This window comes from Geotrypetes seraphini, chromosome 12 (genome assembly GCF_902459505.1).
Source record: "Geotrypetes seraphini chromosome 12, aGeoSer1.1, whole genome shotgun sequence".
Classification (NCBI taxonomy): Eukaryota; Metazoa; Chordata; class Amphibia; order Gymnophiona; family Dermophiidae; genus Geotrypetes; species Geotrypetes seraphini.
Genome location: NC_047095.1, coordinates 29960883 through 29976192, shown reverse-complemented (window position 1 = coordinate 29976192; position 15310 = coordinate 29960883). Strand labels below are relative to the sequence as shown.

Below are 15310 nucleotides of genomic sequence, written 5' to 3'. Positions count from 1 at the left end.
CAACACTATGAGCACTCATCCTTCAACAGCTGAAATTTTAGTTTTAGGATTGCATACTTAAATAGGTGGATTGAAAAATAGACAGATGAACAGACCATCAATAGCAAGCACAAGTGCTGAAGCACAACTCACTTAAAATTTTCCAATGAATATATTACAAAATATAGTCACTACTGTGATAAAGCACCATATCTCACCCCATATCCTGAAATTCCTGGTTCTCCTTCTGATCCCATCAATCCTAAATGTCCCTGTCAGACAAACAAAACAAAGTTTTGTATTTTGCAAATCATCAAAAATACAAAAGCATATCTCTTCTTAAATTTAATATGAAAATCAGCTCTAAGCTCATAAAAATAGCAAAGTTTATTTTGGAAGAGAAACTAATGTAAAGGTTTAAGTGAAAATGAAAGTCACCCAATGTATGAAAAACAAATATGCACTACTTGCCCTTCTGAAACAATACAAAAGTCTATCAAATTTAATTTTGATTCTATAATTTACCATTCACTAAACCAACATAGCATGCCCTAAACTGCAAAAACAAAGCATAAAAACTTGAAAAAATTAAAACAAAATAAAAAATATTTCCCATGCCAATGAGAGATGACTCTATACCTTGAGTATAATGGTAGAAATCTTTAGCAGAAAAATAATTTGTTTACATTGCATCTTTCTGTAAGCAAGTGAATACCCTGAAGAAAGCCACAGCATGATGGCTGAAATGTCGGTTTTACTTACTCAAGACCAAGACAACAACAACAATAAAGTGAATCTCTAGAAAATCTTGAACAAACGTAATTTACAGGTTCATTATTATCTGTATTTTTCAGTTTTGATAGAAAAATGCATGTCTTCATATGTCATGGATTTCAGCCAATGCTCCAAACAGAAAAATGCATTAAGCTGTTCATTTTTGTCACTGATTTTTGCATTCTAATTCCTAGACCACTACCCAGTGTACACTGTACAATGTGGTGAGTGACACTTATATTCTCACAACAGATATTTTTTGTTGCAAGGAGTGACCTGAAGGGCAAGTGCCTTACAAGGAGGTTTGAGATGTTTTTGGAAGAGGCAGAAAGGTGCAGAGCAAGAACATTTTCTAAGACCTCAATGGCTACTCTCTCCATCCCCCCACCCACTTTACAATTTCCATGCTGGGCATTTATATGTAAGTTTGCAAAATGGCAGTCCTATACATATGTGTACAATCACATACATCTGTGGATTCCACATTTTTACTAAAATGGCTCCTCCCACAAACCATGTATCCCTGCCCGACCTACATGTCTGTCCCTGCATGAAACTATAGGTGTATTCCTGCTTGAATTTTACAAGCTTTACTTTGGGTAGATCCTGTTCTTCAATACTACACGTTCTGACCTAGATGTGTCAATTCCAGTTCCTATGCTCTTTTTAAAATGTGTCTTTTAATGAACAGTAAGGAGGAAATTCTATACATTGCACTTACAAAGGGTGCTGATAAAGATCAGCACTGAGCACTATTTTATAAAGGAGACATACCCTGTGTCTTTATAGATTAGGGCTTAAAACCAGTTCCCATGCCGAACTCTGAGGGCCTAAACTTCTGTCTACAGAAACCTGGTGTAAATCTTAGCTACCAAGTTGGGTGCAGAAACCCAATATTCTTTAACACTGTGTACAACTTTTTGGAATGTCCATGACCTGCCCATACCCTTCCCATGGCCATGCCCCCTTAGGGGTACACGCAATGGAATTTAGGTGCCCAGCATTATAGAATAACATGTAGCAAGATGCATGAGCAAAACCTAATTGGTGCAAATTAACAACAATAATTGGTTGTTAGCATCCAATTATTGAATGTTGATAACTTGTTAGTCAATTAAATTGTGTAAGAATCTCAGAAACATGCCCAGATTTGGATACTATATATAGAATCTAGGGGTAAGTGCATAAAACTCTACATTACGAGGGGCGTTCAATAATTTATCTACCTGTGTATGAAAGAGTAGCAAACATATTGAAACAAGTCTGTGCACGTTGTGACATGTCTCAAGGTTACTCATGCACAGTTGAGGCTCAGTGCAAGTCTAACATTCGAAGAGACAGGACGTTAGGAGAGTCTTTGTGTGAATCAAATAAGAAACTGCTAGATTTGGAGTGATAAAATTTCTCAAAAAAAAGGAGAAAAAGCCAAAGGAGATCCATCATCCTACAAAATAAAATTTTGGAACAAAAGTTTAAATGGGGTTAAGAATCCATTGAAGATGACCCTCACACTGGACAGTCTGTGGAAGCAACTTTCACAGAAATGTGCAAGAAAAGCGAGGATTTAATTTTGTCAGACAGACAAATTAAGGTTTCTCGAATGGGACGACTATGAGGAAAGGCTAAAGCGGCTAAGGCTCTTCAGCTTGGAGAAGAGATGGCTCAGGGGTGATATGATAGAGGTCAATAAAATAATGAGTGGCGTGGAAAGGGTAGATGTGAATCATTTGTTCACTCTTTCCAAAAATACTAGGACTAGGGGACATGCGATGAAGCTACTAATTAGTAGATTTAAAACAAACCAGAGAAAATATTTCTTCACACAACATGTAATTAAATTCTGGAATTTGTTGCTGGAGAATGTGGTAAAATCAGTTAGCTTAGCAGAGTCTAAAAAGGTTTGGATTGGCGTGGCCATGCAGTGAGTGGGGAAGCTGTGTTTTTCTTGAGCTCCGTAGCTCTCCCTCACATGCTGCCTGTTTGATCGAAATTCTGCAGCAAGCATCGACCCAATTACTCACCCTATTGCTCTGCCTCCTCGTATGGACAAGTTTGTCCCCCAAAAAACGGTACCGATATGGCCACGAAGGGCGGAAAAAAGGAGGGGACCCATGGCAAGGCCCACGCGAGTATGGAGGGGAAAATGGCCCTGCCGACGAGCCAGAAGCGGTTATTGAAACGCTGGTGGCAAAACTTACAGAGGCTGTAATTCTGGCACTGGGATCGGGGCTGGATAAGGTGCACGAGACTTTGACTACTCTATCGGCTACCATGACTGAGTTTGCCTCCCGGGTGGCGGAGGTGGAGATCCATGTGAGTATGGCGTAAGACTCCCTGACTAATGTGCACGCAGAGCTCACTCAGCTGCAATGCAAACTGGACTCTTGTGAGGAAAAACTGGAGGATTATGAGAATCGCTACAGGTGAAATAACCTCCGGCTGGTGGGCATACCTGAAGTTGTCTTGGATGCCGATTTGGCTGTCGTCCTGAACAAATGGCTTTTGGCAGAGCTGCTTACCACTTCCACACTGTGTCCCCTTGCCGATCGAGAAAGCGCATAGGCTGAGTAGGAAGAAGGCAGGGGCGGCTCGATCCAGAATTGTGATTGGTCAATGGTCAAGTTTCTCCAGTTTTTCCATTGGGATGGGGGACGCAGCAGGGGTGCCCACTCTCCCCTTTATTGTATATTTTATTCCTAGAACCCTTATTGATAGAGATTCAACAACATCCTGACTTGACGGGAGTAGAGCTCAGCACGTCCTTGATACAATGCTTGGCTTTTGCAGACGATATCATGGTAATCCTCACTCGACCGGAGGGTGCTCTATCTGTCTTATGGGATCTGTTCTCCAGCTTTGGTGAGGTCTCTGGTTTAAAGCTCAATGTTTCTAAATCTGAAGCTCTGTAATGATCTACCGTTAACAACTAGATTGCTAGGGAATTTGGATACATTTAAAACAGATTTTAAAACATTCCTCTTTAATGATGTATATATGTACAATTAGAGATGGATTGGTATGGAGAGAGCCCTGGAGGCAACAGACTAAATAAATAAAAATTAGTTTATGTTGCTGTTTTATTTAACATTTTTTAGTTAATTTTATTTTGATTGTTGTATTTTTTTCTCTTTTAGACTATGTAAATTACTTAGTTGGTTCTTAGAGTCTGACCTCGGTACTGGGAAAGATGGTAGAGTCGCTAATAAAGGATCGAATCATTGATCATTTTGATGGACACGGGCTGATGAGGACCAGTCAGCACGGTTTTAGGAAAGGCAGATCGTGTTTGACAAACTTGCTGCACTTCTTTGAGGGAGTAAACAGACAGATAGACAAGGGTGACCCAGTCAACATTGTATACTTGGATTTTCAGAAGGCATTCGACAAGGTTCCGCATGAACGACTACTTTGGAAAATTGCGAGCCATGGAATCAAGGGTGAAATACTCACGTGGATTAAAAACTGGCTGGAGCATAGAAAACAGAGAGTGGGGGTAAATGGACAATACTCGGACTGGAAGAGCGTCACCAGTGGGGTGCCGCAGAGCTCGGTACTTGGACCCGTGCTCTTCAACATCTTTATAAATGATCTGGACATTGGTATGACGAGTGATGTGATTAAATTTGCGGACGATACGAAGTTATTCAGAGTAGTGAAGACACAGGGGGATTGCGAAGATCTGCAACGTGACATAATCATGCTCGACGAATGGGCATCAACATGGCAGATGAGATTCAACATGGATAAGTGTAAAGTGATGCATATAGGTAACAAAAATCTCATGCATGAATACAGGATGTCCGGGGCAGTACTTGGAGAGACCTCCCAGGAAACTTAGACTTAGGAGTTATGATCGACAAGTCGATGAAGCTGTCCACGCAATGTGCGGCGGCGGTGAAAAAGGCGAACAGAATGCTAGGATCATGAATAGATCGGAGAAGATTATCATGCCGCTGTATCAGGCCATGGTGCGCCCTCACCTGGAGTACTGCGTCCAGCACTGGTCGCCGTACATGAAGAAGGACGTGGTACTACTTGAAAGGGTCCAGAGAAGAATGACTAAGACAGTTAAAGGGCTGGAGGATTTGCCGTACAGTGAAAGATTAGAGAAACTGGGCCTTTTCTCCCTCGAACAGAGGAGATTGAGAGGGGACATGATCGAAACATTCAAGGTACTGAAGGGAATAGACTTAGTAGATAAGGACAGGTTGTTCACCCTCTCCAAGGTAGGGAGAACGAGAGGGCACTCTCTAAAACTGAAAAGGGATAGATTCCGTACGAATGTAAGGAAGTTCTTCTTCACCCAGAGAGTGGTAGAAAACTGGAACGCTTTTCCGAAGTCTGTCGTAGGGGAAAACACCCTCCAGGGATTCAAGACAAAGTTAGACATGTTCCTGCTGAACCAGAACGTACGCAGGTAGGGCTAGTTTCAGTTATGGCGCTGGTCTTTGACCAGAGGACCGCCGCGTGAGCGGACTGCTGGGCATGATGGATCACTGGTCTGACCCAGCAGCGGCAATTCTTATGTTCTTATGTTACACTGTAAGCCACCTAGAAGGCTATGACCCTTGGCGTGGGATAGAAAATTTTAATAAAACTTGGAAACTTGATATTCCATGAAATTTTATCTTATAATTATTACTACCATTTTGGAGATGATCTTTTTTCAAACCACATTAAAAAAAAGCCAAGACAAAACACTACGAACCAATAGTCCCCTGGTTCCTCTTGCTCCTTTAGGTCCGGGTTCTCCGGGTAAACCCTGATTTCCTGGAGCTCCAGTTTCACCCACTGGACCCATCTGTCCTTTTTCTGACTGTCCATGTAATATTGAAAAGAACAAAAGAAATACATATTAAAACATAAAACTTACCTGCAACAGAATAAAAGTGGCCCTTAAAGTGATGTGTGAACACAGTACACATCCATCTTTCTTTACCTTCAACATTTCTTACTCTGCTGCATGTGAGTCCTGCAAAACCTGCCTGTGACTCATGATTTAAAAAGTGGTATTGAAGGAATGTGTGTAGACGACTCCTATGCAGTATATAGGGAACACTGATCACTTTGGGTCTCTTTTATGCAAACTTAGCGTACTCTAAAGGATACTGATGTTCGCTAAGTGCCAAGAAGCCCATCTAATGAACTTCTTAGCATTTAGCATACACTAATTCTGTTGACGCATGCTAAGCTTTAGTAAAAGGGCCTCTTTGTTTCTTTCCTTACCTGTGTTTACTGCAAGCAATAAAGTGTATATAAATGAAGTCAGGATGACAAGTTCTTTACTTATAACAAAACCATTTGCCTGTTCTTAAATGTGGATTTGTGATGTTTTGATGACAAGCATCACAGAAACGTGGAGGGGCATAATCGAAAGGGACATCTAAGTCCATTTGTGTCCAACTCGCAAGTCGTCCAAAGTAAAAAACAGCCTAAGACACATTTTTGAAAACTACGTCCAAAATTTTTTACCTTTCGAAAATCGTCTAATTATACGTCCTATAGATCTGATTGTCCAAGTCGCTAAAGCGTCCATCTTTATACCACATTTCCGTCCAACTTTTCGTCCAAGTCCAAAACCTCTAGAACAAGCCCTGTTGGACGTGGGAGGGTCTGTAAAGTGATGGACTGCACACCCAGACATGCCACCTAAATAGTGGGGTACCTTACAGGGCACTGCCATGTCTTCTCCTCACTACAGCTCCCATATAGGTCATGGTGAGGCCCCTAAACCACCTCCAGAATCCCCTAGACTCACTTATCTACTACCCCAATAGCCCTTATGTCTACAGGAGCCACTTATATGCCAGTACAAAAGGGTTTTGGGGGTGTATAGAGGAGTGCACATGTTTAAGTATCAATGCAGTAATTACAGGGGCTTATGGCCATGGGTCCTCCTCTCTATGGGTCCCTAACCCACCCCCAAGATGACTTAAGCTGCCTCTGTGCTGGACGACTAGGCTTTCCTATGCCAGGCGGCCAGGTGATGATTGTCTGGAGACTGAATTTTAAAGGTGTGATTAATATTTTTATGGGTTGGGGGGGTCGGTGATCACTGGGGTAGTGTGTGGGGGTCTGTTTTATGTGTTTGCAGTGCTTATCTTCTGACTTTAGGTGGGTTTTTGTGACTTAGACCATGTTTTAGATGGTCTAAGTCACAATGTCCAAGTTCCGTCGATCGTGGGCTGTATAACTTTTGGTTATACATGCTGCACGACTAAGTCTAAGCTGGCCCATGTCCCGCCCACCTCCGGCCCTTGACACTCCTCCCGAAACGCCCCATTTAGCTTTGGTCGTTCAGCAGCACTATGAAGGCCTAGGTCGTTTAGAAATACGTCAAAAACCCGTTTTTAGTATCGGCACTTGGACGTATTTGGGAAATGTTTGTTGGTTTTTGGACGTTTTTCTCTTTCGATTATGAGCCCCATAGTTCTTATCTTCTGACATATTTCAAAAGATCCATCTAATTAGGTGGAATGCTGAAGAACCCAGTTAATCTGTGGCTTTGCAAAAATGTGAGTTCCCATATAATTTCAGTTTTAGATATCATGGAATTCCATGCGTTCAGATCTGGAAATAATTTTTTAAATAATGTTTCTGTTATTAAAATAAAACATTTTTTTCAGTGAACACCAGGGTCAGGATTTAGTTGGCAATGAGATCATGCTTCAGCTGACATGAAGCACAGGGGAGTCAGGCTTTCCTCAGTCTAAGCACCATGAGTTAGAGGTCCTGACTCCCAGTGTTGAACACCAGAGGTCAGGATTTCCTTACATTGAATGTTTCCTGGCGAGGAGCTTCCTCTACCAGGTCTCCTGTCCATAGCTATTAACAAACTGTAAATTAGGCAGCTTTTTCACTAAGCTCAGCATTGATGGCAATGTAGAGTTAAAAAGTAATGACCTGGACATAATTTCAGATGCCAGAGAGATTTCAAATTGGAAAAGGGAAAATCTGAAATACACATTACCTTTTTTCCAGGACGACCTCTTTGACCTGGATTTCCTGGTTTTCCTTCAGGCCCCTGTGCATTTAGAAATGAAAGAGACAGAGCTGGTTGAGTAGAAGTTTTGGTAAGCATATTTAAACTGTAATAGATGGAATAATCTCACAAAGGACTTTGCATACTTAAGTGATTACAGAAAAATCTTAAACTGATCTTAAGCTATCTTGTAATAAAAACCAACTTGGAAAAGAATTTAGGAGAAGACCAAAACAAAAAGTACAACAGACTGGGACCAACCCAATTAGAAAGGTGCCCATACAATGAAGGTAGAAAAGAAAACAATATTTTAATACTTTTTAAGGATTAGAATATGTCCATTTTGAGAAACATATTTAGTATAGGGCAAGATAAAATGCATTTCTGTTTCTCTTTGTCATTATTGCACTGCTTATAGAGTCTAGCCCTTCTGGGGAGGGGAGGGGAGGGTATCTCCATTTCAGTTTTTATCTGTATTTTTGGGGTCCCCTACTTTGTATCAGATTAAGGTCTGTCCATGCTCTACATGTATGATTGAGTTAAAGAATCATGTTAAGCATGTAAAGTAGTGTCTGTGAAGAAATCTAACAGTCCAACTTATTCCAGTTTTTTAGTAGCAGGTACACTGGTGCTCTGGGGTCCAATGTACTATTTATTGTATTGTCTTTTCATAGGTGGGCTAGGGTTGTTATTGTTTGGTAGGCTTCATTTATAGGTTCTGAGTGTCTTTTTGCAAGTTCTGAATTATTTTGCACAACATTTGGTCTATTTGAAAGCAGAGGCTGGGGCAAGAGCCACTGAAAATAAAAATGCTCAGGAATAGTGGTCTCTACTACCTGTCGGAGAACCATCTGCTTGAAACAAAAAGGCAATTCTATAAACTGGCACCTCAGTCTAGGCATCCCAATGCTGTGCGCTTAGCATGAATGCTATAACAGCATTTTAGTGCTAAGATTCCATTTTAGAATACAAATTTAAGGTTGGCACTGATGTGCCCATGTGTAGGCATGTTCTCTTACATCATATCATAATGTTGCTTGCAGACAGTGTCGTGTCATTGTCCTGGGAGAATCTGGCTGCAAAGCTGCAGCCCAATCTTCCCAGGCTGCATTTTAAAGGGGCTGTGCATAGCACCCATGAGGCTCCCTACCCAAATAAGGATTCCCTAATACATGCTTCCCAACCTGAATCTGCTCCCAAGTCATTTATTTAATTTATTTACGTACTGGGATTTATTAACCGCCTTTTTGAAGAGATTCACCCAAGGCGGTGTACAGTAAATACTGTTCAACATGAAATTTACGATTTTTTTTTTTAACAGCATGTATTAACTGATAACGCAGCCTTTGCCAACTGGGAGAGGGAGGGGGTCTGGAAGTTGGAGCATGTGATGACTTTGGAAGGGGAGTGTGTAGCATTTGAGGATTTGCAAGCTCAGGTGGGATTTAAATGGGGTAATACTTTTGCGTATTGTCAGCTTAAGCATTTTTGGGCCACTTTAGACTCTGGGCAGTTGGTTAGTCATATGGAGTCTCGTCTGTGTGTTTTTTGGGGGAAGGACACGGAGGAAGAGATCTCGGTGTCCAAGGGGTTGGGGCGGGTAGAACCAAGTAAGGAGGTGGGCCTTTACCGGCAGGGTTGGGAGAGGGAATTATCTGTGCCTTTGCAGTCTTGGGATCTTTTGACCCAATTACAGGGAGTTCCCTCCTTGACCCATTGGGCTACCCTACAGGACCTGCTTACATTGGAAAGTTGGTCCTCAACCTGGCAGCTAGGCTTCAATGCTAAGAAATGTAAGGTCATGCACTTCGGAAGCGGAAATCCATGCAGGACATACTTCTTGAACGGAGAAACTTTAACTAGGACTTCAGCAGAACGAGATTTAGGAGTAATCATCAGTGCAGACATGAAAACTGCCAATCAAGTGGAGAAGGCTTCATCTAAGGCAAGGCAGATATTGGGTTGTATCAATAGAAGTTTCGTCAGCCGAAAGCCTGAAGTCATAATGCCGTTGTACAGGGCCATGGTGAGACCTCATCTGGAGTACTGTCTGCAATTCTGGAGGCCACATTACAGTAAAGATGTGCGCAGAATTGAATCAGTTCAACGGACGGCCACCAGGATGATCTCGGGGCTCAAGGGTCTCTCGTACGAAGAGAGACTGAACAAATTGCAGCTCTACACTCTTGAGGAACGTAGGAAGAGGGGAGACATGATCGAAACATTTAAGTACCTCACGGGACGTGTCGAAGTGGAAGATGATATTTTCTTTCTCAAGGGACCCTCGGCCACAAGAGGGCACCCACTCAAACTCAGGGGAGGAAAATTTCATGGCGACACCAGAAAGTATTTCTTCACAGAGAGAGTGGTTGATCATTGGAACAAGCTTCCAGTGCAGGTGATCGAGGCAGACAGCGTGCCAGACTTTAAGAATAAATGGGATACCCATGTGGGATCCCTACGAGGGTCAAGATAAGGAAATTGGGTCATTAGGGCATAGACAGGGGGTGGGTAAGCAGAGTGGGCAGACTTGATGGGCTGTAGCCCTTTTCTGCCGTCATCTTCTATGTTTCTATGAATGCTATTTTAGGGTGCTGTATAGGGCATATTTCACGCCTGCACAGTATTTGTATTGTGGGGGGGGGGGGGGTGGAGGGTGGAGGGGGCTGCTACGCCTTTGTGTCTGAAATGCAGGAAGGAGGTGGGGACCTTTGGGCATATGTTTTGGGGCTGTACTCTTATTCAATCGTTTTGGTGGGAGATTCTCCAGTTTATGCGGCAAGGGCTTCACCTGGCCTTGGCCGGCACACCGGAGCAATTGGTGCTAGATTTACCTGCTGCGTTTGGGACTGGGGGGGGAGAGAGGTACATCGATCGTTGTGTCGCAAGCTAGGGTTGGTGGCTCGGAAATGTATTATGAAATATTGGACTCTGAGTGAGTCCCCAGGGTATTGGCATTGGCGGGCTGATGTACATCAATTGGCCTGCTAGGAAGCGAAGGATGTACGGGGATCCCGTAAAGGGGGTCAGCGATATTTGCAAATTTGGGGCCCATATTTGCATCAGTTGCATCCTATAGGACGTAGTCTTATTTTGAATACCCTATGAGTGCTGTAGTCTGTGACTGGTGAGTTTTGGGTATGGGGGTTGAGCTTGGGGTGGGTTTGTGGCGGGGGGAGTGGTAGGTGTAGGAGTGAGCACACTGTAGTTAGTTTTGGGAACCATGTGCTCTTTTGGGTTGGGCTTCTCTTGATTTGAGAGTGTTAGTTTGGAGACGGGGAGGGGAGGGGATGGGGGGATTGCTTCTGACCATAAGGGGGTTTTGTGGTGGGTGGTGGGGTGACTACCATGATGCTTATATATTGTGGAGTGTGGGTTTGGGGATTATCAGAACACAGATCTCCGAGCCTCATGTTGTGGTAGGTTTGCTAGAGCTGGGATGCAACCTTTGGGTGAGAGGTGATTGGGGAGGGATGGGTGGGAGGGGGATGTTGTACTTTGTTATGTCATGTTTAGTATTTGCTGTTTTGTTTCTTGGAAAATTAATAAAATGTTTCAACACTAACAGCATGTAATAAAAAGACCAAATATAAGCATACAGTAAATACAATGAATTAGGTAAACTCAAAATCAGCAAACTAAAACTTACTAATAGGCAGCGGTGTAGTAAGGAGGGTGTGGGCCGTCCTGGGCACGGTCTTCCTAAGGGCACAGCATTCCTCCTCTCCGCCCCCCCCCACCCCACACTCCTCTACCTGCCAAAAGAGTGCGCCCCTTGCCTTCCCCCATACCTTTTTTTTACTTCCCCATGTGAGGTTGCTGTCCACATTGGCATCGGTGCTCTCTCTGACATCACTTCTAGAACCTGCACCAGGAAGTGATGTCAAAGGGTGAGACGATACCGACGTGAGCATGCTGCTTACACAGGAGAAGTTAAAAAGGTACAGGGAAAGGGAAGGGAGCGTGCGTGCAGCAGGGGAGCTCTTGGTGCCCAGGTGCCGCTCACCTTTATTTTGCCACTGCTAATAGGACTACCACGAAACAGTTTCAAATAAACACTTATTAACAGCACTGAAATTCAAATAGTAGAGATATAGTACAACATCAGAATAATACTTATGGAACACCTAATAAGCACACATTAGAGCATTCAAGTAACATGGATACGATGCTAACACTTTTCTACAATCCAGCTTATCATATAGCCAAGGGGCCAAGTGCAGATGTTAGATGGGGACAAGATGGGTGCTATAGTATTCGATGGGATAAACAGATGGGTGGCTAAACTGAAGACTTATACACTTAAGGAACTGATCTAAGTTCAGTGTGTGTAGAAAGCTAGTCCAGGTTCAGAATGAGTGTGTAGTCACTCATCCTATGTTATGTTTATTAGGTTTTCTATTCCAACTTTACCTATTCAGTTCAAGGTCAGATTGCATTAGAAGAGGTTGGGTCAATTACCCAGAAGTTACAATGGACAGTTTGACAAGGATATTCAACAGAGTTGCTGGTACAGGTGGATCAGTACAGTTGTTAATATATTTAGGTCATGGTTACAAATGTATAGTTACAAGTTCAAGTAGGTCATAATTTCCTAAAATGCTATGAAAATTCCATGAAAAACCAAAAAACACCCCAAGCTTAAAATCTGTTAAAATGTGGTGGAATGCATGGATATCGATACTATGTGTTCCAATGAAGTCAATGTGTTTCAGTAACATCACTGGTGCGTTCCAACCACGGAAGACGTCTCAGGAACTAAAAATGTCCTTTAGATGTTGAAGAACTACTAAAAACATCTCAAAACTATAAAAGAACATCTCAGAATTAAAACCAAAAACAACAACAACCTGTGGGTACTAAAACACAATAGCTCATCAAATATAACAGTAAAAATCCCAATGTTTGAAAGCAGGTAAGCCATCCAAATAAGATTAAAAAATATATTTTTGCTTTTATCTGTTAGATTTGAAGAGGTTTTGATAGATTTTAAAGGAAATTTTTAGTTCCTGAGACTCCTTCCATGATTGGAATGCAGTAGTGATGTCACTGAAATTCACTGATGTCATTGGAACACATGGTATCGATATCCATGCTTCCACCACATTGTAAACATTTTTAAGCTTGTTGTTTAGGATTTTCATACAATTTTTACGGCACTTTAGGTAGCTATGGATTCCCAAACGTCTCAAGATTATTTTTAATTATTTTGGGGGTCCTTTTACTAAGGCGTGCTAATCGATTTAGTGTGCGCTAAATGCTAAGGCACCCATAGAATATAATGGGCACCTTAGCATTTAGCGCATGCTAAATCGATTAGCGCGCCTTAGTAAAAGGACCCCTTTGTTTTTATGATTTAAATATACTTCCTATTTATGATTTTTAACATGAGAATTGCACTCTCATTTTTCCGTGGGCCCTTATCTGCCATCTATTTCTATGTTTCTATCAGCAGCGTGCCTGATTTTAAGGCCAAATGGGATCGGCACATGGGATCTATTCACAGGGCAAAGGTAGGGGAGGGACATTAAGGTGGGCAGACTAGATAGGCCGTGGGCCCTTATCTGCCGTCTATTTCTATGTTTCTATGTTTCTTTTAATGTTTTTAAAGTTCTATACTTTTCTTTTAAGCTCCAACTATGTTTTTTATGGGTTGCACTATTTCTTTTGATTCATTTTTACTTTTGATATAGTTTCACATTTCATCATTATTCATGACATCAGACTGCCTCCATAGAAGTTTGGTTGTGAACACAGCTTGCCTGTTTGTCAGTTACTACACATCTAGGACACTGCGAGTATTCACTCTAAACTCTTTATTTCAGAGAGATTTGTAACTGATTTTCAGTTTTATATGGTTTTCACCCAATCTATGTCTACAAGGTTATTACTGAGCAATAAATTTATGTTGCTGTGCTAGTTTTATCCTTGCATTCCCCGATTTTAAAGTATCTGTCAGATTTTTCTTTGTTGGAGTGAGCTGCCTTTTTACATCAGCTGGTTTTTAATGTTGGTGCAAGCTGTTTCTTATCCCAGCTAGGTAAGCCATCTATTCTTTATAGATGCTTTTATAAATGTTAGCTATGTTTTGGCTTTTATTAAGATATTTTGTTTTACTTATTGTGGTTTTAAGGATTCAGATTGTATGCAAATTTTATTTTGTTATTAGTTATTCGTTCCTGAAGCAGCCTTGTTTGGTGAAATGCATCAGGTAATATTGCTGGGAGCAATATCAATAAATTTATCTTAACCTCCAGATTGTCTGCCAATTTTTCTGCTTGCATTCCTTCTCTCTTTTCCCTACTGTAATGCAAGACAAGGTGGAAAATAGATACACCAGGCTCTGTCCTCCTTCTCTACCATTTCGAACCTGACTGCTTATCTGGATTATTTACATTACATTAGTGATTTCTATTCCGCCAATACCTTGTGGTTCAAGGCAAATTACATCAAAGTTTTCAGGAATTACATAAAAGTTTACAGGAATTGTGACATAGCATAAGAGATGTCATAAGAGTTAGATAAGAATTACCAAAGAGTTGTCGAGATCTTAAGGTGATAAAAGTTGGGTAATTAGAAGTATATTAGAATTTGTAGGGAAATTAGAAGCATATTAGAGTATATTAAGGGTATAGAGTGGGTAGGTGGGGTTTGGGTAGGAACTGGTCCTATTAGATAGGTTTTATGTATTTTTTGAACAGTAGGTTTTAGTATCTTTCTTGAAGGTTTTGTAGTCTGTGGTCGATGACAACAGAATGGTGATTTGTTTGTCCAGTTTAGCTGCTTTGGTTTGTTTGCCTTGGTGTTTCCTTAAACTGTTTTACTGTAATATATCCAATAGTGCTTCAGCAGGCATTCAAACACATTAAAATGTTCTTATAGCCTTTTGCAAAGCTGTACTTCTGAATACATTTTCTCAGAATTCTTTTGGCAGCTTCATGTTTGCTATTTTTAGACCTTTGTAAAATTTCTATTGTAATGCATTTTTTTTTCTTACTGGAACAGACCAATGGCCCATCAAGCCCAGTAGCCTGTTCTTACGGTAGCCAATCCAGGTTTCTAGTACCTAGCCATAACCTAAGGAGTAGCAATATTCCTTGTTACTGATCCAGGGCAATTAGTTGCTTCCCCCATGTCTTTCTCAATAACAGACTATGAATTTTCCTCCAGGAAATTATCCAAACCCTTCTTAAAACCATCTATGCTATCCGCTCTTACCACAACCTCTGGCAATGCGTTCTAGAGCTTAACTATTCTCTAAGTGAAAAAAAATTTCCTCCTATTGGTTTTAAAAGTATTTCACTGTTAACTTCATTGAGTGTTCACTAGTCTTTGCAATTTTTGATGGAGTGAAAAATTGATCCACTTGTACCCGTTCTACTCCACTCAGGATTTTGTAGACTTCAATCATATCTTCCCTCAGCCGTCTCTTTTCCTAGCTGAAGAGCCCTAACCTTTTTAGTCTTTCCTCATGAGAGGAGTTTCATCCCCTTTATCATCTTGACCACTCTTCTTTGAACATTTTCTAGCGCCACTATATCTTTCTTGAGATAAGGAGACCAGAATTGAATGCAA

General features: G+C 41.4%; 1 protein-coding gene across 3 annotated transcripts in view; it reads right to left on the bottom strand.

Moving 5' to 3' along the window:
- Window positions 1-15310, bottom strand: part of COL24A1 (collagen type XXIV alpha 1 chain) — a 460026-nt gene that overhangs the window by 93924 nt on the left and 350792 nt on the right. For all 3 annotated transcript variants that reach the window (XM_033916356.1, XM_033916354.1, XM_033916355.1), the window contains exons 38-40: window positions 7724-7777; window positions 5462-5569; window positions 198-251 (exon numbers count right to left, since the gene is read on the bottom strand). In XM_033916356.1, coding sequence (XP_033772247.1) covers window positions 198-251; window positions 5462-5569; window positions 7724-7777 — 216 coding nt within the window. The remainder of the gene's footprint in view (window positions 1-197; window positions 252-5461; window positions 5570-7723; window positions 7778-15310) is intronic.